General features: G+C 41.7%; 1 protein-coding gene across 2 annotated transcripts in view; it reads left to right on the top strand.

Moving 5' to 3' along the window:
- Nucleotides 1-21,198, top strand: part of FOSL2 (FOS like 2, AP-1 transcription factor subunit) — a 43,149-nt gene extending 21,951 nt beyond the window's left edge. Inside the window, exons 3-4 of one of the 2 annotated variants that reach the window (XM_074209804.1) lie at nt 3,838-3,945; nt 7,615-21,198. In XM_074209804.1, the coding sequence (XP_074065905.1) occupies nt 3,838-3,945; nt 7,615-8,130 (624 nt within the window). In that variant the 3' untranslated portion in view covers nt 8,131-21,198. The remainder of the gene's footprint in view (nt 1-3,837; nt 3,946-7,614) is intronic. The other variant, XM_074209803.1, reaches the window with a different exon arrangement.
- Nucleotides 21,199-26,481: the final 5,283 nt, after the last annotated feature.

The following is a 26,481-nucleotide window of genomic DNA, read 5'->3' as shown; positions in this document are numbered from 1 at the left end:
GTTCAGAGAATTTGAACTCCTATCCTGTCACTTGCTAGCTGAATGACTGTGGGCCTCTCTGGGCCTTGGTCTCCTCATCTGTTTAATGAAGAGAAGGGTTAGATTAGAAGATTAAGGTTTCTTCTAGTTGTAAATCTATGAGACTGTGATTTGGTGTATGTAAAGCATTATCTATTATTATTTTTATTATTCTCATCCTTGCCATTGCCAATTTATTTGAGGAGGTTCATCATCAGATTGACTATGAGGGTATGAATTTTTTATCATAAAATTTTTGGTACCTTGGCAAAAATATATGTGTAGAATAGAGGTGGGAGCAGAGCTTAGCCACAGTAAACCCTTAGGTAAAGGTTGTTGTTGTCTAATCATTTCAGTCATGTCTGACTCTTGGTGACCCCATTTGGAGTTTTCTTGACAAAGATACATCTCATTTTACAGATAAGGAACCTGAGGCAAACAGTTAAGTGACTTGCCCAGAGTCTCACAACTAGTAAGTATCTGAGGTAGAATTTGAACTCAGGTCTTCCTGATTCCAGGGCCTGGTGCTCTATCTATTGCCCCACCTAGCTGCCCCCGTGGGTAACTGGAAAACTAGAGTCAAGTCAGCAAGCATCTACTGAAGCCACATGTCTGAAGAAGCTGTAGTGGACAAGGGTCCCAGGTGCTTCTGGATGATGTTACTATAATCCCTTCTCACCTCATCATGTGTGCTTCACTCTCTTCACCTTCCACTGTACCCTGAGAATGCCTTCATGCCTCATATATTTTCTTGGAGTCATTTTTGTTGTAGTCTAGTATCATCAGTGCTGGGTCTTTAAGGGTTTTCACCTGAGCAAGGGTGATAGTCATGCATATAGGTCATATGCTGTAGAATGTAAACTGCTAGTGAACAAAGGCAGGATTGTCTTTGTCTTTGATTCTTCATTGTCTACTGTAATGCTTGGCACCATAGTAGATACTCAGCAAATGTCTGCTGAATTGAATTTGGTGTGTGTGTGTGTGGTCATCAGGTTTAGAGTTAGCTGGCCATGTCCTCTGATGCAGTGGTCTCATTGCAGATACCCCACAACTGTCTGGACCATACCATAGCTTTTTCTTTTTTTATTCTCTTGAATTGTCTGGGAACTGAGCCTTAATCCAGGTGTTCAATTCAGCATGGTTCATCAATCAGCATTTATGAAACACTGAGTATATACAAAGTCTTGTACTAAAAGAATCTCAGGGTCCATTTCTGCTTCAGAGAGAACAGACTGCTCTCTTCTTCTGTACCTTCTTGTATCTTTGTTTAGGTTCTGGAAATATGAGATCAAAATGAATTCCCTGCCCTCAAGGAACTTACATCCTTAACAAAAACAACAAAAGAGCTATTGAATGGTTTTGTGTTTACATCATGTCATTTCTATAAATATTTCTCTACCCTCCTCTCATTGAACTCTTTGTCATAATGAAGAAAAATAGTTTGATTGTCTGACAGCTTATCCATGATTTTGTTTCTGTGGTCTACCCATTTCTTTTTGGAAAATGGAGGGATGCTTTATTAACTAAGGAGTTTACTTTCCAAGGGGATGGGTTAGAGTGGATGGACCAGAATGTTGGCAGAGGGTGGCCAGCAACCTCACACATCCTGGACCCAATGAGGATGATTCAGGTTTTCCCCTTAGAGGCACTAAGTTGTGGCCACATTCTTTGAAACTAATGTCCCCAACAGTGCCTGATAAATTAGCAGAGTGTTTTACAATTTAATATTGGTTGATTAAGTTAGATAATTTATACAAAGCATATGGTTGACTTTAAAGAAGTATGTAAATGTCAACTATTATTTTTACATTATTATATTAATGAAAAAGCTGTTATTTAGTTATCTCCAACTCTCTGGGATCCCATTTAGGGGTTTCTTGGCAGAGGTACTGTAGTAGTTTGCCATTTCCTTCTCCAACTCATTTTTACAGATGAGGAAACTGAGACAAACAGGGTTAAGTGACTTGCCCTGGGTCATACAATTAGAAAGTATCTGATGGCTAGATTTGAAATCTGAAAGATGAGTCTTCCTGACTCCAGGTTTGATGCTTTAGCCTCTGTATTACTTAGCTTCCCAATGAAAAACCTAGGGACTTTTTGAAGCTGCCATCAACTGTGGTTATACTCTCCTGAAATCCTGTCTGGGGTCTTAGAGCTCAGAGCCTTAGAGCTAGAAGAGACTTTTAAGGTTGAATCTAATCTTCTTCTCCCCCATCTCACCCTCCATGCTTCATTTTGCAAAGTCATAGAGATGAAGTTCTGTGCCTAAGGTCACACAGATAGTCATTGCTAGATAGGAGACTGGATCCCCGTCCTTCTAATGCTCTTTCCACTGTGTCACACTGATGGTGTGAGAAATCTTGGAAGAACTGCTATACCTACAGTCCTTTACAGCAGGCTTGGCTACCTAGGTCTGTGATAGTCCTGACTATTTGGGTCAATGTATGTATCCTTGGAATGTACGTGTGACAAGATTTTCAAACACCCTAAGATGTTTTTGGGATGGGAGAAGAGACTATAAGCCTATTGAGGGCATATATTGTGTCTTTTCCTTCTTTCATACCCTCCTCCCCTTCAGGGCACAGTTCTAGCAACAAAGTTGTTGTTCAGTAGTGTCTGACTCTTTCTGACCCCATTTGGGGTTTTCTTGGCAAAGATACTAGAGTGATTTTCCACTTCTTTCTCCAGCTCATTTCACAGATGTGGAACTAGGCAAGAAGGGTTAAGTGACTTGCCCAAGATCACATAGCTACTAACTGTCTGATTTAACTTAGGAAGATAAATCTTCCTGACTCCAGGTCCGGTGCTTTATCCACTTTACACCACCTAGTTGACTTAAGAACATAAAAAGTATGCAAAAATAAAATCATAGATCTGGTGCTGGAAAGTCCCACAGAGACCATGGAATCCAACTCTTCCATTTAACAGTTGAGGTAACTGAGACCTAGATAGGTTGTGAATTTCCCAAGGACAGAAGTAGTAAGGGACAAAGGTAAGAAGTAGAACCCATTGCCTCTGACTAACTCCAAATCTAGGCCCTTTTCCCAACTGTTCCATTGTAGCCTCATTTGAATTGAATTACAAGTCTCCAACACTTTGTCCCAGAGCATGTGATAGATCCTCTCAGGGGAGAGCCTAAGGAAGGTTTAAGTTTAGGTCGAGTCACAAGGTCTTTTCTGACTGTCCTGATGCTTTCTCCGTGTGCTGGACCCCATTGGAACCAGGAGAGATTCCTTGTGTTGTTCTTGTTCCTCCAGGGGTTCCAGGGCTGGGTTCCTCATCTGCCAAATGGGGATAATGAATCTGACAGGGATGACATAGGTGCTGGGAGGGATAATTAGAGTTTGGAAGAAGCTGCTTATGCAGGTGGGGTCAGTTCAGGCAATGAGTAGAAATCTCTCCAATATGCATTCCCAGCTTTTACATTTTGTTCTTGGCAAAGCATCAGGGGCTGACATGACAAAATATGTCATCTTGACACATCTGGTTAATCCCAGGGTCCCTTTCTGCCTCAGAGAGAACAGACTCTATTCTCTTCTGTACTGGACATCTCCTTCATGTGTGTCTGCTTAGTGAGCTACTCACTTCTAGTTGTGAAAGAGCCTTGAACTGTGGTCTCAAGTTAAACATCTCTCCCTATTGAACCTGGTCTAGCTTCCTTCCTATGCAATTTCTCCTATCTCATCACCAAGTTGTAATTTACCCAGTTTAAAATATTGCCTTCTGGGGAAAAAAAAAAGCAAACAAACCACAATTGGCCTGATTCTTACAATTTGTCACTTCTCTATTTCCTCCTCTCCTTTCTTTCCATACATCTAGCTGTCTCCTGAAGAAGAAGAGAAGCGAAGAATTCGGAGAGAGCGAAACAAGCTTGCCGCAGCCAAGTGTCGTAACCGACGCCGGGAGCTGACCGAGAAGCTGCAAGCGGTAAGAACTGGCGAAGGGCACTAGGCTTGTTGCTCTGACAGCTTGTCCTCTCTAGGCCTCTGGTATCCCTGGGACATAAAAGCAGGTGGGCTAACCCTAATTTGAACATTTTCAGCCTTCCAGGTCCAGTTTAATCCTGTTCTGTCCATGGTCAGTCCACTTTCCAGAATTTAAATCTAATTCTAAACACTTCAAGCACAAAGAACAATTTCTACTGGAGGTTCTCTCCCACTCTAAGAGTTTCATCATTAATAAAGATGTTTTCCCTGAACACCATAATCTGGGTTCCATTTTTGACAGTGATGAGTCATATTATGACTGTGCACCTTAAATTCTTCATGTTCTTTGTTGGCATGAACATCCTAACCTCATCCATACCATGTCAGATGAGCCTTTCTCTGTGGTCTTGGTACTTCCATTCTGACCCTGTGAGTCACTCTCTCTAGCTCCTTCTTCACCCAAGCTCTTGGGTGTCCATGACCTTTCCCTACTTGACCCTTAATCTGACTAATCTCAACATCATTTCAACTAAAGAATCTATAGCTCAACCCTCTAAGAAGAGAGAATAGAAGTTCTATATTGGGTCCAAATCCTTCTACCTTCATTCAAAGATGTCTATGGGAAGAAGGGTGCATCCTAGGTACATCTCTTTTGTTATGAGAGCTTCCTTTCCACATGAATAGCACTCTTTTAGTTTAACAGGAAACAAAGAATCTAGAGCAGGAAGGGACTGGGTGATCCATCTTGTCCAACCCCCCCTCATTTTATAATTGAGAAAGACTAAATTCAGAGAATTGAAGGAATTTGCACAGAATTACAGAGGGAAGAAGTAGGAGGGTCAGATTGTGAACCCATATCCTGAGTCCAGATCCAGGATTCTATGTATTGTACTATAGGTTCCATATACTATGATACTCTGCCTCTTCCTGAAATCCATGGGGCCCTTCCATGATGACTCTTTCCCATGGTGAATTCTGTGGATTGAATTTTCAGGATTAGATTGGCAGGGCTATTGTCAGAGATTGCATGAGCATGCTTTTTTTTTCTTAAAGCCTGAAGTGTATAGGCAAATCCATAATAGATGCATAGAAATATGGTAAAGAAAGTGAGGAGGGAGTGGAGAAAGTGATGAAGTAAGGATAAGACCATTTATTTTAGGATCACTAGATTAGAGCTACAGAGCTTGGAGATTCAGAAACCATCAAAGGTCAACCTTAATCTGATAGATGAGCAAACTGAGGCCCAGGGAAGGTTATTCGATTTATCCAAGGTCACATGGGAGGCAGAAGTGATTAACCTTTATTTTGATATCTGGACATTGTTTGTATTGGTACCTGAAAATTTTCCACTTTCTAACTGTGTCTTTCCCCACAAATTCTATTTCAGTTAATTCATAAAATCACACATTTACAGCTGAAAGAGGCTTCAGGGCCATCTAGTCCAATTTCCTCATCATTTTACACATAGGAAGGCTGAGGACCAGAGAAGACCAAAAGTCACAAAAGGTAGCAATTAGTGGGATTTGAATCCTGGCCCTCTGACTCCAGAGTCTTCATTGCTTCAGTTTGACAAATACCAATTAATCCTCTGCTAGGGGCTGAGGCTGCAAAGACCAAAACAAAATAGTCAGAAAGTTTACATTCTCCTGAGACTCAGAAAACCCTTCCAAAACCTAGAGTAAACTCTTGCAAAGTTCCCATGTTCCTTTTCGAGCCCAAGCACCTTGCCCCTCCCTTCCCCCTCACAGGTCCCTTGGCCACATCCTCCACAGGAAACCTCTCATAAGCCCATGACGCTTGTCAGACTTGAGGCCGATGGAAACTTTTCTTTTCTCCTGTAACTTTCCTTCACGTCCTGCTTTATATGACTTTATATGACTCTTCTCTACTACTCTTCCTTAAATAGGAGTTGGGGTTGAGAGGCAGTGTAGAAAGAGGAATGAGGTGGTATTTACTCCTTTAGAAATTTCCCAATATACCTTATTTGGCTATATGATTGACCTTGAAAGTTGATCAGAGTGGACCCTTGAAATCTTGAGAGCTATTCTGATGGAAATGAGGGGAACAGGGAGAGAATAATCATTTATATGCTGTGGGAAGTGCTTTTTTCCAAATATTGTCTCATTTGATCCTCACAATAATCCTGAGAAATAATAATAATAGTTAATAATAAATAATAATAAACAATTATTATTATTTCCATTTTACAATTGATAGAACTGAGGCAAACAGCCCCAGGGTCACTCAACTAGTTAGTCCCTGAGGCTGGATTTGAATTCAGATTTTCCTGAATCCAGACCCAGCACTCTATCCACTACTCCTCCAGCTGCCTGAAGGAGAAAATGAATTTGGGTTTAAGGATAACAGCTGGGGGGGTGGGGGGGTGGAACCTAGGAAGAAAAGGAAAGATTCCTAGGAATACTGATCTTTTAGTTCTCATTTTAAATATACTGAACTTGTGATGTACATGGAACATTGAACTGGAGATCCCTCTGTGAAATATATCTTGGGAAAGTCTATCATCTTCTCTAGGCCTCAGTTTCCTCATCTATAAAATGAGAAGATTGGATTACATGTCTTATAAGGTCCCTTCCACCTCTAAAGCTATGACCTATGACCTCACTAAGTAAAGCATTCCCTCATACTAGCTGTAGATTACTCCAGGAAACTACATTTCCCTCTCTTTTTTTAAATAGCCCTTTCTTCATTTTGTGTGCTAACCTATATTGGACTTTGGAGACAATAAGTATCTTATCTTCCAGATGCTTTAGACTCTTTTTTACTTCCAAGATGGCAAGGTGGGATGCTATTATTCATTCATTTGTTCATTCATTCATTAACCAAAAGACTTTATTTATGCACCCACTAGACTCTGGGGAAAAAAGCAAAACCTAGATAAACATAGGATCATAAAATAAAGGATAACAGATGTAGAACTTAGAAGAACCTCAAGATTATCTAATTCAATCCCTTTCCTTGATTTCTTCATAATGAGAACTTATAGTCTGGTAAGGTACAAACACAGAAAATTAGAATACAGACTTGACAAGTTCATCTAAAGATTACAAACTAAGTGCTATATGAGGTCTTGGGGGAATGTCATTTCCAATGGGAATATTAGGGCAGGATTCATGGAGAAAATGGCATTTGAATTGTTGTTTCAAGGAAGAGTAAGAAATCAAAGGAGAAGGAAGGTTGAGACATTCTAGTCATGAGGAATAATGTGTTGGAGGCTACTAGAGAGCAATTGATTTTGTCTTAGGGCATAAGGGGGAATGTAAAAATGGAAATGGAACATGGAACCAGTAGCAGATCTCTGGTGATTCTTCTGGTCTTATTAGGTACAAGTTAAATTAGATGTCTTTACAAGGTTCCTTCCAACTCTTAAGAATCCATGTTTCTTTGATTTTTTGTCTAGGTCCCCAGAAGTTGTTAGTGGTCAGTCCTGAGGTTGGACTTGAGACATTGTCAAATGATCCTCTATAATCAGGCCAAGATTTTAATCCTGTTTCTTGTTATTTAATAACTTTGTATGACTTTGGGCCTCAGTTTCCTCATCTGTAAAATAAGAGCTTGGCACCTTCCAGCTCTTGGTCTGTGAACTTTTGGTACATTAACTTTAAGGGGGGGGGAAAGGTACTTATTTTGATTTCTCTTCTTCTCCCAATAGGAAACAGAAGAGCTGGAGGAAGAGAAGTCGGGGCTGCAGAAAGAAATAGCTGAATTGCAGAAAGAGAAGGAGAAACTAGAGTTTATGCTGGTGGCACACGGGCCAGTATGTAAAATCAGCCCTGAAGATCGTCGGACCCCGCCATCCCACAGCCTGCAGTCCATGCGCCCCGGCGGTGGGGTAGGTACTGTCGTGGTGAAACAAGAACCCTTGGAAGAAGAGATCCCATCCTCCTCCTCTTCAGCCTTGGACAAGGCCCAGAGGTCCGTCATTAAGCCCATCAACATTGCTGGGGGCTTTTATGGGGAGGAGCCTCTCAACACCCCTATTGTGGTGACCTCCACTCCAGCCATCACCCCGGGCACTTCCAACCTGGTCTTTACCTACCCCAACGTGCTGGAGCAGGAGTCCCCTGTGTCCCCTTCTGAGTCATGCTCCAAGGCCCACCGGAGAAGTAGCAGCAGCGGGGACCAGTCGTCAGACTCCTTGAACTCTCCCACTCTCCTGGCTTTGTAACCCAGCTGGGCATTGTCCTTCCCAGCTCTGGAGGGGAATGAAGGGAAGCCACCCTCCACATTCTCCACTGTCTCCTTCCCAGGGACCAGCACACTGGCAATGAGTGACAGCAGAGAGAGGGACACTACAGGAGAGCTTGGCTTTGGGGAGAATGAAGTGGAATCTGGCAATGAGGAGGAAGAAGGACCTCAGGGCAGACCGGTGGATAAATTAATCCCACAGGCAGTTCCTGTGTTACCTTCAAAACTTGGGAGAACTCTCTGGTGGACTCATGCATCTCCCTGAAGTTGGTTTGGACCATTGCTTTCCCTTTCTTCTGACACTATCTTGGAGTGATGGTTTCTTTCCTTGGCTTCCCTTCCCCCTTGGGGGCACATTCGGTGCCTTCCTTCCCACTCAAACCATTCCTGTTGAGCTTTATTCCCCTCATATCAATTTCTCTCCCTTCTTTGTTTCTCACCCTTCCGGGACATTTCATGAGGGTGGTCTGAGCACTTAGAGACTCCCTTAAGAATCTATATTTGTTTCTGGAGGTAGGGCTGTGAGTAAATGATTTTTCTTGAGTCTGAAGTGTGTGGCTTGGGATACTGGGCCCCATCCAGGAAGCAGGCCACCAAAGGCTCCCCCAGAGACATGCCCCATCCCCACCTCCCGGAGCTTGTGATAGCACCGGCCCCTTGGCCCTTCCCACCCTCTGGGCAGAGCCAGGAAGAGGCAGCTGCAGCGGCTGCTGGAAGAAGAAGGTGTTCGTGGAGGCAGGAGATGAGAAGCATTGCTCCCCGTGGGTGCGTGCTTGCGTGTATGCGTGCAGTCAGAGCTGGCTTTGCAAAATGCTTAATTACCAACCCAGGAATAGCGCCAACAAAGCCAGGAGGGTGCCAGCGCCGGCTTCCCCCTCTTCGCTGCTGCCTCGAACAGGGCGTCTCCCATAATTACTGCCTCTCCACTTGGGCCAGGGACCCTTCTCTCTCCCGCCTGTTGGCCTGGGGAGGCCTCCCTCCCCTGGGAATCCAGGCAGCCTTCTCCAGGCTCCACCCTCTCTCTCTACAGACGCTCAGAATGACGCCACCCACGGAGTTTTAATGAGCGTGGGCCAACTCTCCCCATCCCTACTGAGGCGGCTCCTCCCCAGTGCTGAGGGGAGACACCACGATAAAGCACTGGCCTAGGATAAAAAGGGAATGGGGAGAGGGGCGGGGTGAAAGAAGGAGCTAGTTGCTAGGATGGTTTTTTGCAGCTCTCTGGCACCCAAGCTCAAACAGACCCATCTCAACCCTTCTGCCCTTACTTGTCCTGTTATTACACTGATGAGGACAACTCCTGTTCCCTCTGGCACTCTGCTTCATGATGGAACCAGAGCCTTTTTTCCACTTTAATCTCCCTCCTTCCCAACCTTCTCTTCTGGTCGGGTGGTGAGCCCTCATCTGGGGTCACTGAGCTGATTTTTCTTATTCAGAGTGGAACCAGATCTGTTTGATCCCCCTGACTGATAATGGCTTTGATAAGTTTTCCCCTCCTGCTGCTGTTAGAGAGCAGAGAGTCGTCTAGCCTCCCTTGAGAAAAGAGCTTCTGCCTGGCCCCAGTTCCTTTCCCTTCACCCTCTAACTAAAGCCTCTGGTCCAAGGGTCCAGTAGGGGATTCTTTTTTTGGATGCATTAACTTGGATTCTGTTGTGATCCTCCCTGCCTGTATTTAATTGATCCAGCCACTTTGGCAGGTTTTTCCTTTAGTTTGAGTCAACTCCCACTTCTGTATTCCTTTGAAGGAGACCCACTTGCTGGTAATTAGGCTACAAAGATTGGGTGATGTTTTTGAAAACACTTATTTAAAAATCAAACCCAGTGGGGACAAGTTTTCTAAATTGAATGCTGGAGCAAGCAACAAGACAGTAAACTGCTTCTTTGGCTCACCCAGATCACTTTACATGACCATATTTAATATAGTTTGAGCACCCAACATCCATTAGTCACCTAGAAATTTGACATAGCTCCTTTTTCACTGTCTTTTATGTCTAGGGTGGTATATATGAATGCTACATAAGATGCTAGGAAAACCTAGGTGGTGAGGAGGCTGGGATCACATTGAAATACACATTTTTCTTAAAACAAAACACTCCAGTGCAAAATGCTTTAAAACTAATGTCATTTCCACATTCCCTGACCCTGTTGGAAACTTCCTGGTTGTCCAGGAGGACTTGGTGAGCTCCTAAGTGAACTTGAATGTTTTGGGTTTCTGACTTCCAGTTAAGCAAAGAACTAACTCCTGAGTCAGCCAGACCTAGCATGAGGTGATGGAAAGTGAATGAGGTATGCCTTACTCTTAAAGGGTTAATCATCTCTAGTTGCATTGGTATCCAACCTGGAGCCCTTTGCTTTTATATGCATATACATTATATATTAAATGAAGCTGCTTTTTTCTGGTCTTAAAAAATATCCTTTACTTCCCTCTTTGCCCAGGACTGACCTGAAGGGAGGTCAAAGTCTCTTCTACTTAAGGCTACCCTGGACTATGAATAGGCGTGGATCATGGAACTTCATTCATTCATTCAACAACCTTCTTTTATGTACCGACTTTGTGCCAGGAACTCTTCTAGGCTCTGGGGACACAAAAGCAGAAGCAAAAATGGTTCCTAACCTTGAGGAGCTCACATTCTTCACATTGAGATCAATTAGGCAACAAACATTTATAGGTACCTACTGTGTCCCAGTCACTGTTAGGTGCTGAGTATACAAAATGGTAGTCCTTGCCTTCAGGGATGTTTGTTGGATTGAACAGAAAGCCATGTTGACTTTGGGACCATTTGTGGGTCAAAACTAGGTGACCCATATAACACCTTCAGAAGGTCTTTCTTATAGCTTCAGACCTTCTCCACTCAGGACCTGCTCTTCTGTGGGAGCTCTCACAATGATAATGGTTTTATTCAGGGAAGATGAAATTTGCACCTAAGTGATGATTAATGTCTTCAGTTTGCTGACCACTTCCTTCCAGGGGAGCAGTCCGAGAGACTGATGCATCTATTCACATTAAATATACACACATTTCTCCAAGCAGAAGGAAGTGTCCAGTCAGCTGCGTCCTAGAAAAGTATTGGAGTTGAGTTGGTTGGGATGGGAATTCCTCTGCTTCCCAGGGTATCGGGGTCAGGGAGGCAGTTCTTCAGTCTCCAGGCAGACTGGGCTGAGATCAGTTTTCTGAGAAGGCTGGGGCACGTTCTGAGCCAGCGTGTGGAACGCCCAGTCCTTTCTGATGCCTGGCTGACCTCTCTGAGAACAAATCATTCTCTGGCTGGACTGAGGAAGGCCAACCGACAGGGAAGGGAGGGAGGATCTAGGTGAAACTTAGAAAATTGCCAGAGCCAGTTCCAAGAAAAGAAGATTGGTTTTTGTTTTTTTGGGGAAAAAAGTAAACATTTTCTCCTGTCCTGCCTGGAGGGCTTATGCACATTCATTTTGGTCCAATTTCTTGAGTCATTCTCTGAAGAATCTGACAAACAAAGCTAAGCAAAGGCTGCTGCTGGTGTTTTTTCTGCCCCATGGAGGCTTTGCCCTTCTGTAGGCTGCAGACCTCCCCACAGTTCAAGTTCTGGAGGGTTGAAAGGTTTCTTCTTTTCTTGAGGAGCAGTTGATTCTGCTTTGGTTCCCTGGACTTTACTCCTGGGTAGTTTTTCTTCCCTGGCTTTTAAGACCTAGCTTGCTAGACATGAAAAGGTTATCTGTACAGTAGCTGCTGTCTTTTTCTTCTTCAACCTTAGTGAGGGGGTTGGACTCTGATCCTTCACTTTTCCAAATCTCTCATCCTCTGATTCTCTTCCTCCTTTCCCACTTCTCTCCCTCCCACTCTGCTTTCTTTTTCTTCTTTTTCTTGGATTTGACATTTTCCACCTCTCTACTGTGTTTCATCTCTTGGAAAGAATAATGGCTTTGGAGTCAGTCATGAATACTACCTTGTGGGCAAGTTATAAACTTGGGTCTCAGTTTTTTCTTCTGTAAAACAATAGACCAACTGGTCTCTCTGAGATCCCTTCAAGCTCTGAATCTATGATATGATGATACTGTTACTTCTCCTTCTCTTAGTACCTTTACTTTGGGGGTACAGTCCAAGACTAGCTTGGAAAAAAGGGAAGACAGTAAGTTCAGGGTGAGACGGTTTGTAGTTTATATGGTTTTATTTTCTATGCCTAACCAAACCTATCTCAAGCCATCATTTGCTTGTTTAGTCCTCTCTTTAAAAAGCCAAGATTGCCTTATTGGCAGGCAAATGTGTGTATGTGTGTGACTGCTCCAACAAATAAAACCACCCAAATAAAACCACCACTAACAATAACTTCCCATAATCTTTCCCCCCCTTAAAAATTAAAGAGGGGGCTGTTTTGTGTGTTTTTATTTCCTGAATCCCCTAGCATGCTAGTGACAGCAGGATCCTAAAGGGCTGGGTCAAATATTGGGGGATGGAAAAAGAACACAATCTACATTTATTTCATTATTTATTAAAATGTTTACATTTTCTTTGTTATTCTAAACCTGACTATAAAAAGAAAGCATTAAAATACTCAGTTCTGGGTTTGTTTTTTTTTTTTGGTAAGATTTTTTTTTTTAGACTGATGATGCTTTTTTTTCTTTCTAAAATGGTTTGTGACTTGTGTTTGTATAAAATGTACAAAGAGGTTCTGTGTCTAAAAATAGATGGTTATTTCTTTCAGGGCAGAGGTCAGGAAGAAGCCCAGCATGGTATGAAAATACTATCAGAGCCCTGTTCCCTAGAAATTGTTTTCTCTCCCTGTGTGATTAAAAGTCAATTCCATTTATTCTAGTTTGTGGTTAATTAATAGTGAAAAAGAAAATACTTGTCTGTGTATAGAAAATAGGTAACAGGGTGTCTTTTTTTGGCAAGGGGAGGAGAAAGGAATTGTATATATTTTGATATATGTTCAAAATAATAAATCATTGTGTATTAGAAATATGCCATTGACAGACATTGAAGCCTACTTTAAAAGACCTTGAAAGGTGAAACAAGTCAAAGAATTTTCATGCAGATCTATGGGGAATTGAACTATTTCTTGAACATTTTGGGGTTTTACTTTTTTTGTTTCCTTCTTAAAGTGATAGTGATTTTTTGCCTTGGATGAGGCCTAAGGCAGGGCCTAGGGCTGGTGCTCATGCCTTTTGTAGTTGTGAAGATCATGAGCTAGCTCAGCCCCTGAAGCATCTCTGGCTGTGTATGTTTTTTGTTTTGTTATTTTACTGTAATACAGGCCTACAGTATTTGCACTAAACAAAAAAATAAGAAAAGAGAAAGCTTGTTAGAAAAAGCTTGCTGCTATGGAAGAAAGAACATATTGAAAAGTTTTTTTGTTTTGTTTTTTGCTTTTTCAATTTAAACTGAGTAGCATTTTGTAGAATAAAATTAATTAAGATTAAAGAGCTTGATGTTGGCTTTTTTTCTTTCACATTCCTCCTCTTGCCTTTGGTATTGCCTCTAGAGTTTTTTGTTTATTTGTTTGTTTTGTTTTGCTTTTTTTTTTACACATCCTTTCTCCATGGGAAAGTTGTCTTCCTTTGGTAGAACTAGAGAGGTAACTGGATAGCAAGAATTCAGCACTTCAATTGGGTAAACATTGTTTCTTCTATTTGGTGGGCATCATACTAGCCCTTGAGGGATAGGAAGACAAACATCAGAATAGTTCTTACCCTCAAGGAGCTTCCTTTCTACTGCAGTAAAACATCTACACTGATAAAGAAATATAAGGTATCTAAGAAATCATCTTGAAAGAAGAAGTACTAATAAGTAGGGTCAAAAGGATTAGGAAAGATTTCTTAAAGGAGGTAGTCCATAAACCTTGGAAGAACCAGGGGTTATTAGAGGTGGAGGTGATGGGGAACTAAGTAGGTGTGAGGGACAGTCTGGATTAGGGTACCCTTCAGGATCTGTCATAAGCAAATGAAAATAGACTAAGCCTAAGCTTAGGGGTGTGTATCTGACTATGTTTTTGTGTGTGTGTGTGTGTGTGTGTGTGTGTGTGTGTGTGTGTGTGTGTGTTTCAAAAAGCAAAGAAACTTATGAAATTGCAGGACTTGGACACATTTGGGGTGTGAAGGACCTCAGATGACACCCCCTGCTATTCTCCCTACTCTCTGATACCCCTCACTTTTTTTGTCACCATTTAGGAATCGATTCTCCCTCCCCTTCATTTTTTTTTGAGGCAGTGGGGTTAAGTGACTTGTCCAGGGTCACATAGCTAGTAAATGTCTGAAGCTTAATTTGAACTCATGTCCTCTACACTACACCTTGCTTCCTATGACATTCACTTTGAAGAGGTCATTGGCTATAAATGTAGGGCTCTCCCAGAAGGGGATGTCCTAGCCAAGTCAATACTACTTAATGTCAGTATAGATAAATAGGCACACATATATGGCTGTTAGGAGGAAGGTCTTGTTCTAGGTACTGAGGGGGAGGAAAAAGCTCAAAAAACACTGACCTGGTTCCTAAGGAACTTAAGGTCATTATAATTTTCATTCTCTCATTAAGTGTTAACCAATTAGAGTTGATTGCTACCCTTAGGAACACCCACTCTTCTAGGGACATATAAGCATTCAGTGGGTTCCATGAGGGGTCTTTGGTATTTGAGAGTGTCACTGACCCCTTTTTTAAATTATAGGCTAGCATGACTAATAAAATGATTAATTATTCAGAAACTATGTCTCTTGAACTTTTAAAACATCATATACCACATATTTCTACTCTTCCTTTTTAGCCTATCTTTATTTCAGGAAAATGAACAACCAGATCAGCTGTTTCCAAATGATCATAGAATCAAGAAACACGTTGAGAATTCCATTTTAAATTCTTGCCTTGGCCCCTCATTTAACTTTTCTAGGAAGTAATCAGGGGGTTCAGTGGATGGAGTATTGGGCATGGAATCAGACAGATCTGAATTCAAATCAGACCTCAGATACTTTCTAACTGTATGACCCTGAGCAAGTCATTTAACCTTGTTTCTACTGGAGAAGGAAATGGCAAACCACTCCAGTATCTTGCCAAGAAAACCCCATGAACAGTATGATTCATAAGATCCCAAAGAGTCAGATATGAATATTCTAGGTCAGAGTTAGGTTAGTACCCTCCCATAAAGAGATTTCTCAAACTACTTCCAATTTTTGGCTGCTTTTCTTTTGTGTTCCTTTCCTGAGCATAAGTGATCAAACAAATATCCTGAGATGGTTGTTTACCACCTTGGTGGCAACTTTTTGGGTTTGAGAGATCAGGAGGTGACCACTGAAACATTTACTCAAAGGAGAAAATGAGCTCTACCAGAAGATGAGTCAAGTCATAGTCTCTTGGAGCATTTCTTTTGTGGTGGAGAAAAGCTATTGTTTTTCCTTGTACTAGAAAGTATAAGAAAAGTTGGACTCCTTTTAGGAGAATCAGGTTCCCCCAAGGTTAAACCCAAACACTTGAACAGCACTAGGTTCCTTAGGAAAGAAAGTTGCCTTAGATGTAAAAACCCTCAGCTCCAGATCAACTAGTATACCTGTCAATTCACTGTGCCTGGGGACCTCCACTGAGGGAGAACTCATCATCTTCTGAGTCACCTCATTCCAATCAGAGACAGTGCTAATGGAATAGGGAACTGTTCCTTATATCAAGGCTAAGTTATTGGAAGCAGAGATTGGATAGTCAGTTGTGAGCTTCTCCTTCAGGTATGGATTAGAATAGATGGCCCTACCTGGGCCTTCTGCAGTTTTAAAATTCTGTGACTCTGTGAAAGGTCTGTTCTTGAGATATCTAAGAGAGGGAAAGATATCAAAGGATTGGAAAACATCACAGACCATGTTATTACCCCAAAAGGTGACTTAGGGGATATTAGCATCTGCTTACCCATATGTCTACTCTTTAATCTCTATAAAATCTTTTTGGGAAATAGCCACAGATGCATCAAGGGAATCCATCCTCAATGAAAATTTGAGGAGAGAGCAGGCAATGTTTTGCATATTATTTGAGTACTGGTTCCAGATTCATAGAGCCTGGCTTCAAATCTTGCCTCTGGTTCTTGCCAGCTGCGGGATCTTGTTTAAGTAGAAATTGATCCCCAGGTATCTTCTGATTCCAGTGTTCCCTCGTGATCCTATACTCTCTTCCTTAGAGTACTATATAAATATGAATTTTTAAAAATTTTTACTCTTATCATTAAAGTCTATCATAGCAGAAGCTTTTCATTTTTTCTTTTGCATGCTGAGTACATAGCAGGCACCAAAAATAAAGTATAATTGGGAGGTTAAATAGGCCCCCAGCATTTCAATTGGATGTTAGAAGGGCTCCTCTCAGTCTCCTCTTATAATAGAAGAAACACAGGGCCTAGATTCAGGAAATTTAGGTTCAAATGCTACCTCTAATACTTATTAACCACAAGTGTCAATTAACCTGAGTTTTCCTCATCCCTTATAAATTGAGGATAATACTACCTACCTCGCAGGGGTGTTTTGAGGAAAGCGTTTTTTAAAAAGCCTTAAAGGGCTATATAAAGATGAGTAATTAATATTTGACTGTGCCTGATTGGTTGTATTTCTTAAAGGTAGGGATGAGGGTGGAGTTACTGACATAGCTTATAAAATGAAAGGTTGACCTACATGGCCTCTGGATCTATGATCCAGCCATCCTATTCATACTCTTTCTTGGTCTTTTCTAACCATAACACATCCTCATAAAATTCACAACTGATTGCCTGGTGGGGAAAAGTCAGTTCACAACTTGGGTGTTATCCTGGACCCTCCCAACCTCTTTTTCTCCTCTTGGAATGCCTTCAAGGCTTCTCTCAACATGGGCTTCTACCTAAGGCCTTTCCCAATTTCCCCAGGTGATAATGCTTCCCCTCTGGAAACTTTCTGTTTATATCTTGTGTTTATTTCTTTATGTTCACTTTGTCTTCAAGACTATAAGTGCCTTGTTGTTTTCTTTAAATCTTCAAATTTCTATCATTTAATGCAGTGCCATGAAAATAGAAGGTCTTAGCCATTGTATTGAATCGAATTAGGCTTTCTAGCAAAAAGGGTCTGGTAGTGGAGAAGGAGAAAAGGTAAAGAGTAAGAGAGGTGGTTGGTTGATCAGCATGGAAGTGCAGTAATATGATCTCTCTTTCTGGGTTTGGAGAACCTGAGGACCAGGAGAAAAAAATGGCACTCTTCACCCTCATCTCTATCTCTAGCAACTTGTGTAGCAAATTTGTGCCTGGGTTGGAATAGAAGCCCACCTAGGTCTTATTAATACTTCTCTTTAGGATTTGGCAGGTACAAAGATGGTAAGTGACAACTTAATTCTTTGTTAGGGACTGTGACTAGAAGACTTGAGCCAGAGAAAAGGGTGACCTAGTCTTGAAATAAGAAAGTCTGGCCATCTCTCTCATCTCTCATCCACCCCAGTTTTCTTTTCATATAATTCACCTGAGTAACCACCCTCCTAGGCTATTTCAATAGTCATTGAATAAGTCTTTCCACCTTGACTAGACCTGCCCTTTCTAAATTGTGCTTCTTATCATAGTGAGAATAATTTTTCATATACATGGATCTAGTTGTGTTACTCCTCTGCTCAAAAATCTTCAGTGGCTTTCTCTTATCTTCCAAATTAATTTTTAAAAATATTTTTTGTTTAGGGCTAAGTGACTTATCCAACTACAGCTAGGTAATTATTAAGTGTCTGAATCTGGATTTGAACTCAGGTCCTCCTGACTCCAAGGCAGGTGCTCTATCCACTGTGCCACCTAGCTGCCCCTCCCCAAATTAATTTTAAATTCTTTTGCTTTCCACACTCTTGATTTTACCTTCATAACCTCCTCTCATACTGCTCCAGTTAAAATGGATTTCCCTCTGTCCCAAATCAAAAGATCTTATCATATGAAGAGGAGTAGTTTAAAGTACCAAGTTGTTTAGAAAGCAAAGAATGAGGTACACATTACTTGAAGAATCAAATTTGTTCTTTGTAGCTCTGAGGGAAGAGGTAGGAATAATAGGAGGAAGATGGAAAAGGCAGATGTAGTTTCCATTTAAGAGAAAGTAGATTGACAGTATACAGCATACGGCCTCCCACCTTCACCTAGATTGTGTTCTCTATTTGGAATCCCTACCTTTCTCCTCACTGAATCCCTGCCTAGCCATTAAAGCCTAACTCAAATGCTTTCTTTTCTGGAAAGCCTTCTCTGATTCCTTCTGCTTCGGATCCCACCTAACACTTGGCTTTGCAATCAACACCTATTATTTTGTATTTTCATTATGTGTGTTTGTGTAGAACGTGTGGGATGACCTGCAGGGCTTGGCTGTTAGGAAAGCCTTAATCCCACCTCAAATGTTTACCAGCTGTGGGCCCTGGCCAAATCATCAAACCTCTCAGAATTTGTTTCCTTGACTATAAATTGTGAATAATAATAATAATAATAATAATAATAATACTCAGTTTCTAGGGTTGTAGCAGGGATTTAATGAAATAATGTATACAAAGCACTTTGTCAACCTTAAAGTGTTCTCCAAGTATGAATTATGATTATTATCATTGTTATCACTTCCATGTCCTCCTAGGTCATAAACTCAGTGAATACCAAGTCCCTATCTTATCTGAATTTTGCATCTCCCCCAGTCTAATCTCTGGGGGCTTTCACAAATATTTGCTTAAATTGAAGTGTCATGGTGCCTTGGAGGAGAGGGAGCCAGTGTCTAAATAAGAAACTTGTCTGTTCTATCAAGAGATAGAACCCCAGCAGAATCAGAACTTGATCCTCTTCAGCTGATTCAGTTTCAAGTAGAGTTCAAATAGAAAGAAAACAAAATTGTCCTTCTCTTATTTCTTTGTTATTGTTGTTCATTTGTCTCAATCATATCTGACTCTGTGAGACCCCATGTGGGTTTTGTTTTGTTTTTTTGCTAGAGATACTTGAATGGCTTACCATTTCCTTCTCCTGAAGAACTGAGGAAAACAAGGTTAAGAGACTTGCCCTGGGTCATACAGCTAATAAGTGTCAGATTTGAACTCAGGAAGGTAAGTCTTCCTGATTCCATGTCTGGCATTCTATCCACTCTGCCCCTTCACTGTCTTTTTGAGTCATTTTTCAGTTATGTCCAACCCTTTGTAATTCCATTTGTGATTTTCTTGGCAAACATGCTGTAGTAGTTTGTCATTTACTTCTGTAACTCATTTTACAGAGGAGGAAACTGAGGCAAACAGGGTTAAGTGACTTGCTCAGATAGTAAGCTAGTGAGTAGTAAGGGCGGATTTGAATTCAGAAAGATGAATCTTCCTCCGGGGCTCTATTCACTGGAAGAACTAACTTGTCTCTATCTCTTTAGTGGAGGGTTTATTTCTCCAGCTTACCTCCTCTATAAAAAAAGGTGGGAGAGCAGGGCTGCCTCAGTGCTTTAGATTTACCCTGCATTCTGGTCTCAATCTCTTGTCCCAACCCCACTGTCTCCTTTGGTTAGGTCAGTCAGTCAATGAACATTTCATAAAATGCCTACTCTGTGCCAGAAACTTTACTAAGGAAGTACTGAGGATCCAGAGAAAAGTAAAATATAGCACTTGCTTTCAAGAAGTTCAGCCTAATGGGGAAGACATTACCTATGGGCATACAAGATATCGAGAGGAGAAATTAGAGAGAATCAACAAAGCTCTAGAATGAAGGGGGATTGAGAAAAAAATTTCCTAGAGAAGGTGAGATTGGGACTTGAAGGAAGCCAAGGGCTAGAGGTGAGGAGGGAGAACATTCCAGATGTGGGGGACAATCCAAGAAAACATCCTGGAGTCTGCAGATCGAATATTATGTTGGAGAAACTGCAAACATTTATCCTTACCATTTTTAAAAAGAGCTTTCTCCATTCTGAAAAATTGATTTCAGACTATCTCCCTCACCCTCAGATGACTTGGTCAGAGGGGGAAAAAGGACTGGTTCATAAAGTTGTCATTCTTTGACCTTGCTGTCTCTCTCCAGTCCTACGATGAGCTCAGTCTTCCTATGGGAAGGTCCTGAGAAGGTACAAAAATCTAAACTTCCCAGAAGACTGCTTCTCAGATCTTTGGGGCCTTGATCATTAAGTGCCCAAGGGAGAGCACCCGATGCCTTCAAAGCCAGCCTTAGAGGTCCTGGAAGAGTTCAGATCTTCTCCTTAAACATTTCCACCTCCCAAGCTCTTGGGATGATTATCCCCAGGTCTGACTAACACACTGAGCAAATGAATGATCAAACAGAATCATCAAGGACTTATGGTAAGAGAGCAACTCCTTCAGGGAGGGGAACTGTGACATTTTGGACTTTGAGTCCCTAGTACCCAGAACAGGGGTCTGGCTTAACAAATGTTGGCTACACTGACCTGAAAATCCTTTAGAGCTCAGCGAAATTGAGATCATTGTTGGATGTTGAGTAAAGAAGTCATATTTTGAGTGGGACAACCTGTGCTTGCCAAAGAAGTTACAGTTCAATACTAGGAGGCCTTCCAGGGGAGGAGGACCCTAGTGACCTCCCTCCCTGGAAAGGATCAGGCCTTGCTAGGAACCAAGGAGCTCCATGTGTGTTGGGCATTGCTGAGGTCTATGATAAGCTAGGCTACCACAGACAAAAAAGATTTGTAAAGCACCTTACAAACCTTAAGTTGATAAATAAAATCCCATCTCTTGTTATAAAGATGCTATTATTATTGTTATTATTAGTCAGTGAGCTCCTTGAAAGCAGGAACTGTTTTTTTTCTCTCTTGTTTTTGTTTTTCTTAGTATCTTTGTTGTTTTAATAAAGGACCTTGAACATAGTAGAAACTTAATAATATTTGTTGACTGACTGAATGATTATTTCCTAGGGCCTGGGCATAGTTGTCTTGGAGATGATTGTCTCCAGTTCCTAGGATCTGTGGCAATCTCTTTTGGACACCCCCACCCCACACACTCAGACACATACACAACCCTTCCTTTGTAAAGGGCTTTCTCTCCCTTGGACTCCCAAAGAGTATTGGTCTCTCAGCTAGGGATCAGAATATCTGTTCAGTTCCTTGGGAGATGCCCCAGTTTGGGGATTCCTCTGATCAGTGGAACCAGATGACCTCCAAGGTCCCTTCTACTCCTAAATGCAGGGTCCTATAACTCTTGCTAAAGTGGGACTCACATGTAAAGTTGGAGCAGTTCCCAGAGGCCCAGAGAACCATCTAGTCCAACCCTTTCATTTTAGAAGTTGAGGAAACTGAGGTCCAAAGAGGTTAAGTCATTTATTTGCCTAAGGACTACAAATAGTGAGTGTCAAAGATTAGGATTTGAGCTCAAGAACTCTTGATTTCAGTCAGTTTTCTTTTCATTGTACTTCAGTGCCTTCAGAGGTTTATACCCCTCTGCTGAGGCACCAGGAGCCCCTGAAACAGTTCCCAAAATTCTCTTGCAGAACTTCAGGGTGGCAAGTTGAGCAGCTATGGCAGCATGTGGTGGGTGTGTGATCCAGTCCCTTGCTGTGACAGTGGGCGATTGGGTCATGCCCGCATGCCATGAGAGGGTTTGCCAAAGAGGCCACCTGAGCTCCATTCAGAAGTTAATTTAGGCCACTGTGCCAAGGTCGATGTCATTAGACAGGCAGCAGAAGCAGATGGGGAAAGCCCTAGGTTTATCTTGTAGACTGATGGCCAGGTTACAGATACTATCAGAGGACAGGTAGTACCTTGGAAGAAAGTTAAAGCTTTGGAATATTACAACAAAGCAGAAAGAACACTGAGTCAGGAAGCAGGGGACCTGGTTCCTTCGGATCCCTTTCAGCTCTCTGCTGCTAACTAAGCTATGTGACTTGGGGCAAAGCTTTACTCTCCCTGGCCCTCAGTTTCCCCATCTGTAAAAATAAAGGGGGTTGGATTAGATCTAGGTTCCTCTTCATCCACAATCTTCTGAATTTATCTATTTGATTCGATAAAAATTAAGAGTTTTCTATGTGAGAGGCATTTTAATAGACACTGGTAACACAGATAAAAACAAAAAAAAATTAAAATAGTGCCTGCCCTCAAGGAGTTTTCATACTTCTGAAGGGAGAGGGAAAATATGATATATTTACAGATAAGAAAATACAAAATATTTATAAAGGAACACAAGACAATTTCAACAGAGAGAAGGTACTAAAGAGAATGAGATGGGGCAGATCAAGAAAAGTCTCATATAGGAGGGAGGGAGGGAGGGAGGTAGTACCTCAGCAGTCCTTAGAAGGCAGTACAAGGCAGAGTCAAGGTGAGTGCATTGTAGACCTTTGGGATCACCAATATAAAAGACACAGGGGAGCCTGAATGGAAAGTATAGGTCTTTGGCTGCCTCTCTCCTCCCACTGCCCAGTTCCCATTTCCAGCTGGTATATCCCTGTAATCTCCCTATCCTGTATTACTATGGAATTTTCCAAACCAGACAACTTGAAGTCCTGGTTTAATATCCTACCTCAGATACTTACAAGATGTATGATACTGGGCAAATCACCTAAACTGCTTTTGCCTCAGTTTCCTCATCTGTAAAATGGGAATAGTAGCATATACTTCTTAGTATTGTTGTGAGGAATGAATGAGATGATATACACAAAGCACTTTAAAGCATTATATAAATATTAGTAAATGATTCTGATTCTGATTATTTTTATTGTTTTTCTGTTGTCCAGTACAGGGTCCACCACCCATCACTGTGGATTACAAAGAATTCCTTTTCTTTTGCTTCTCTCTTTCTAATAAGATTAGTGATCCTTCCTCCCAACCATCTAGGAAAGCCTGGTATGTGCATGAGGTCTTCATTTCAACAGGGAAGAAGTGCAGGATCTTGAGATGGGAGGGCTGAGTTGACTGCCATTTATGTTGCCCTGCTGGTCCATTTTTGCTTGTTGAGTCTGCAGGATCCAGAGGGTGTGATGCCCTAGAGACCTATCATATCCTTTGCTTATCACCTACCAGGCATTATTTCTTACCTAACTTCTACTTAGGTGGAGGTCATTTTTAATTCTCCAAATTAGGTTGGGCATTAATGATTGGGGAAGGTGGGGAGATGGGGAGCACCAGTTGAATCATAAGTTCTTGAAATACCATAGATAGAAAGGACCTTGGTGAAGAGAGCAGTATAATTAGAGGCAGGAGACCCAAATTCACATCCTGGTACTATCATTTCCTAGAGGTGTGATATTGGGAAAGTAATTTAAAATCCCTGGGTTTCAGTTTTCTCATCTTTCAAATGAAGAGATTGAACTACAGGTCCTCTCAGGTTCCTTTCTACTCTAGGTCTATGATCCTATGACCCTGGATGAGCCGATCCACCTCTCTGGCCTTAGTTATCTCATCTCAGTCAGTCAAACATTTATTTGTTTCCTTTTATGGGCCAATACATCTAAACACTAGGGTAACAAATGCAGATAACAACAAAGGCCTTGAAAACTCTCAAATCCAGTGGAGGAAGACAACCCTGGGAAGTGTGGGGTGGGGGATGATGGAGAAATCCAAAAGCAATGTAGCTGATAGGAAACAGGGAGAAGACTATGCTGAACCTCTTCCTTAAGAAAAGGCCCTGGAGCCCATGGCCACATCTACGCTTCAGTCAGACTATTCAATCAGAAGGAACAGAGGCTACTAATGATATGTGAGGACCAATAAAATAATGACTGTGATAGGTTAGATTAGAAAAAAAATTTTATTTCAATAAGCATTTATTATGAACTTAGCATGTATAAGTCACTGTGTTAGGTCCTGGAAATGTAAAGTAAAAAATACAAAAATCCTTACTTTTAAGGGGCTAATAGACTAGATGATGATGATGGTGACTAACATTTATATATCACCTACTATGTGCCAGATTGAAACAACTGACAATATGTATCAGACACAGTGATAAGTGTTTTATAAATATTTTCTCATTTGATTTTTTTTTTAGGTTTTTGCAAGGCAAATGGGGTTAAGTGGCTTGCCCAAGGCCACACAGCTAGGTAATTATTATTAAGTGTCTGAGGCCAAATTTGAACTCAGGTACTCCTGATTCCAGGGCACTGTGCCACCTAGCCATCCCTCTAATTTGATTCTTACAACTACCCTTTGAAGTAAATTATTATCACATTTTGCAGAAGAGAAAATTGAGGCAGATAGAGGTTAAGTGACTTACCCAAAATAATACAACCAGAAAGTGCCTAAATCTGGATTAAAACTCAGATCTTCCTGACTTTGGATCTGGCACTATAATCACTGAGAACCCATGAACCTCCAGTTTTGAACATGAGGAAACTGAGGTCTGAGAAAATTGAAACAACTTGCCCAAAGTTGCCCAGATAGTAAGTAATAGAACTTGGATTTAAACTCAGCTCTTTTCATTACCCCACACTGCCTTTTGTAGACTAGAAGCTGGGTCTCTCAGCTCCCAGATCAATCAGGGCTCCTTCTGCTCCCACCCAAGATGCCTTTTCTTTAGTTCTCTCTACTGTTTCGGGGCATTCTAGACTACCCAGATCCATATCTCAGCTTTTTAGACAAACAGGTGTCCTGTGACCAGGGATAGAGATCTCCCCCGCCCTCAAACACCTGATGTCACCAGGAAAAGCCCAGCTGCTGTAAATGTAGACATGTCTCCACCCGTTTAACCCCAATCTGTTTAATCCTGAGTTAGCAAAAAAAAAAAAAACCCAGCAAGATGAGATGATTCTGTTGGGTTAGGGAGCCCTCATCTCTTCCTCATGCCACCAAGTGTCACTCTGTATGGGTGATTTTTAATATTAGTGTTTCCATGTCCTTACTGTCTGCCTCCTGTAGGAAGGCAAGGGGTATGGGAGTAGGTGGAGTGGAGGGTAAGCTATCTGGTAGAGGAGAACCTTTGGCAGTGGGAAGTCCATTGAGTGCTGGGTGGTGCTGCTTTGACCCAGGCTCCGTGGCTGGCTTTGGAAGGACAAGGAAGGGAGCAAAGGGGCCAAGCCATCCTGGGAGCTGTACAGAAGCTGAGTGTGTGGGCAGGGTGACCAGATCCAGTTGGGGCATGTCCTTGCCCAGAACTGGTAGAACCAGGACTCCCCTCAGGCAGCCAAAAGGCACACCAGCTTTGGAAGGCCAAGGTGGTGGGGTAGGGAATCTGGAGGTGTATTTGTACAGCTGTAAGGTAACTAGGGAAGGGCCAGAAGCAGGTTGGCACTGTATTGAAGGGGCCAGAGTTTCCTTACCCATCTGTGAGGAAGGATGCCCTGCCCAGTCTTTCCACTCTGCTATTTTACCACCACCATACTACCTCCCCTCCCAATCCTTTGTATTTTAGTTTCCTCATCTAGAAAAGAGAAGTTACAAGCCCTAGTTTTAACCTGTCTGGGGATCTACACTATAAGAATGAATGAAAGAACGAATGAGCTAATGTCTGTAGTGTGTTTTCCCCTGCTCAAAGAGAAGTGTTCTCCAAATAGGATGAGTCTTATTTTTTTTAATTGCTCCTGATGCTCTGAAGGATCCCCTAAGGGAAAACTATAGACTCAGCCCTGTCTGTAGGGTCTGGCTGTGTCCTTGGGCCTGGGCTGTTTTTTGAACAAGTGAGAATGCCAAGGAGGAATCCTGAGCCCTCTGAGCCTGAAGGCACCAACCTGGATTAACTCTTTCAAAGCCTATTGTTCAGAGTGGAAGAAAACACTGCTGTATCTGTGCATTCTGGGTAAGCCAGAAACCCTGCCAGGGCGTTTGCTGGGGCTTAATGAGAAGGGTGTGCCAGGCTAGAGGAGCTGTTAGGAAAGGAGGTGAACTCCACCTACACTAGGTAGGCAGGTTTTACACAACAGTAACCTGTGCACCAGAGAACTGGGCTGCACTGCTCAGTCAGGTGTTTATTTTTTAAAAGCAAACAAGGAACTTAGGGGAAAAAAAATTGAGGCACTTAAAAATATATAGCATATTAAAAAAAAAAACCATCCTGAACTTTATCCCACTGGCAAAGGTAATGAGGACTGTGACCACACCTATTTTAAAAGAAGAATAATAATAAGATGTGTTCCTCCTCACCATGTGTGTCTTATTTTGCTTGTTGCTGATTTTGTTGTTTTTAAAAATCAGTTTTCCAAAGAGAGAATTTACAAAATTATTTTGTCATTGTAAGTCTGACATGGCCTCTTCCTACATTATAAATCGCTGATACTGGATAAACTTACTGCTTCCTAAATACCAAAATGCAAGGCTGACTTTATATGAACTGTTCGCTTTTTTTTCCTCTGAATTATAGAGACAAAATTATAATACAAATGGAAATAACCATGTAGATTCCTATAACTGGACTTGATTTTCCACTAAGTAGGGTAGTGATAGCCAAGAATCAGTACACAAAATTATAATACAAATGGAAACAACCATGTAGATTCCTATAACTGGACTTGATTTTCCA

Source organism: Macrotis lagotis, chromosome 1 (genome assembly GCF_037893015.1).
Source record: "Macrotis lagotis isolate mMagLag1 chromosome 1, bilby.v1.9.chrom.fasta, whole genome shotgun sequence".
NCBI classification, from domain to species: domain Eukaryota; kingdom Metazoa; phylum Chordata; class Mammalia; order Peramelemorphia; family Peramelidae; genus Macrotis; species Macrotis lagotis.
This window is presented reverse-complemented; position numbering and strand designations above follow the sequence as displayed.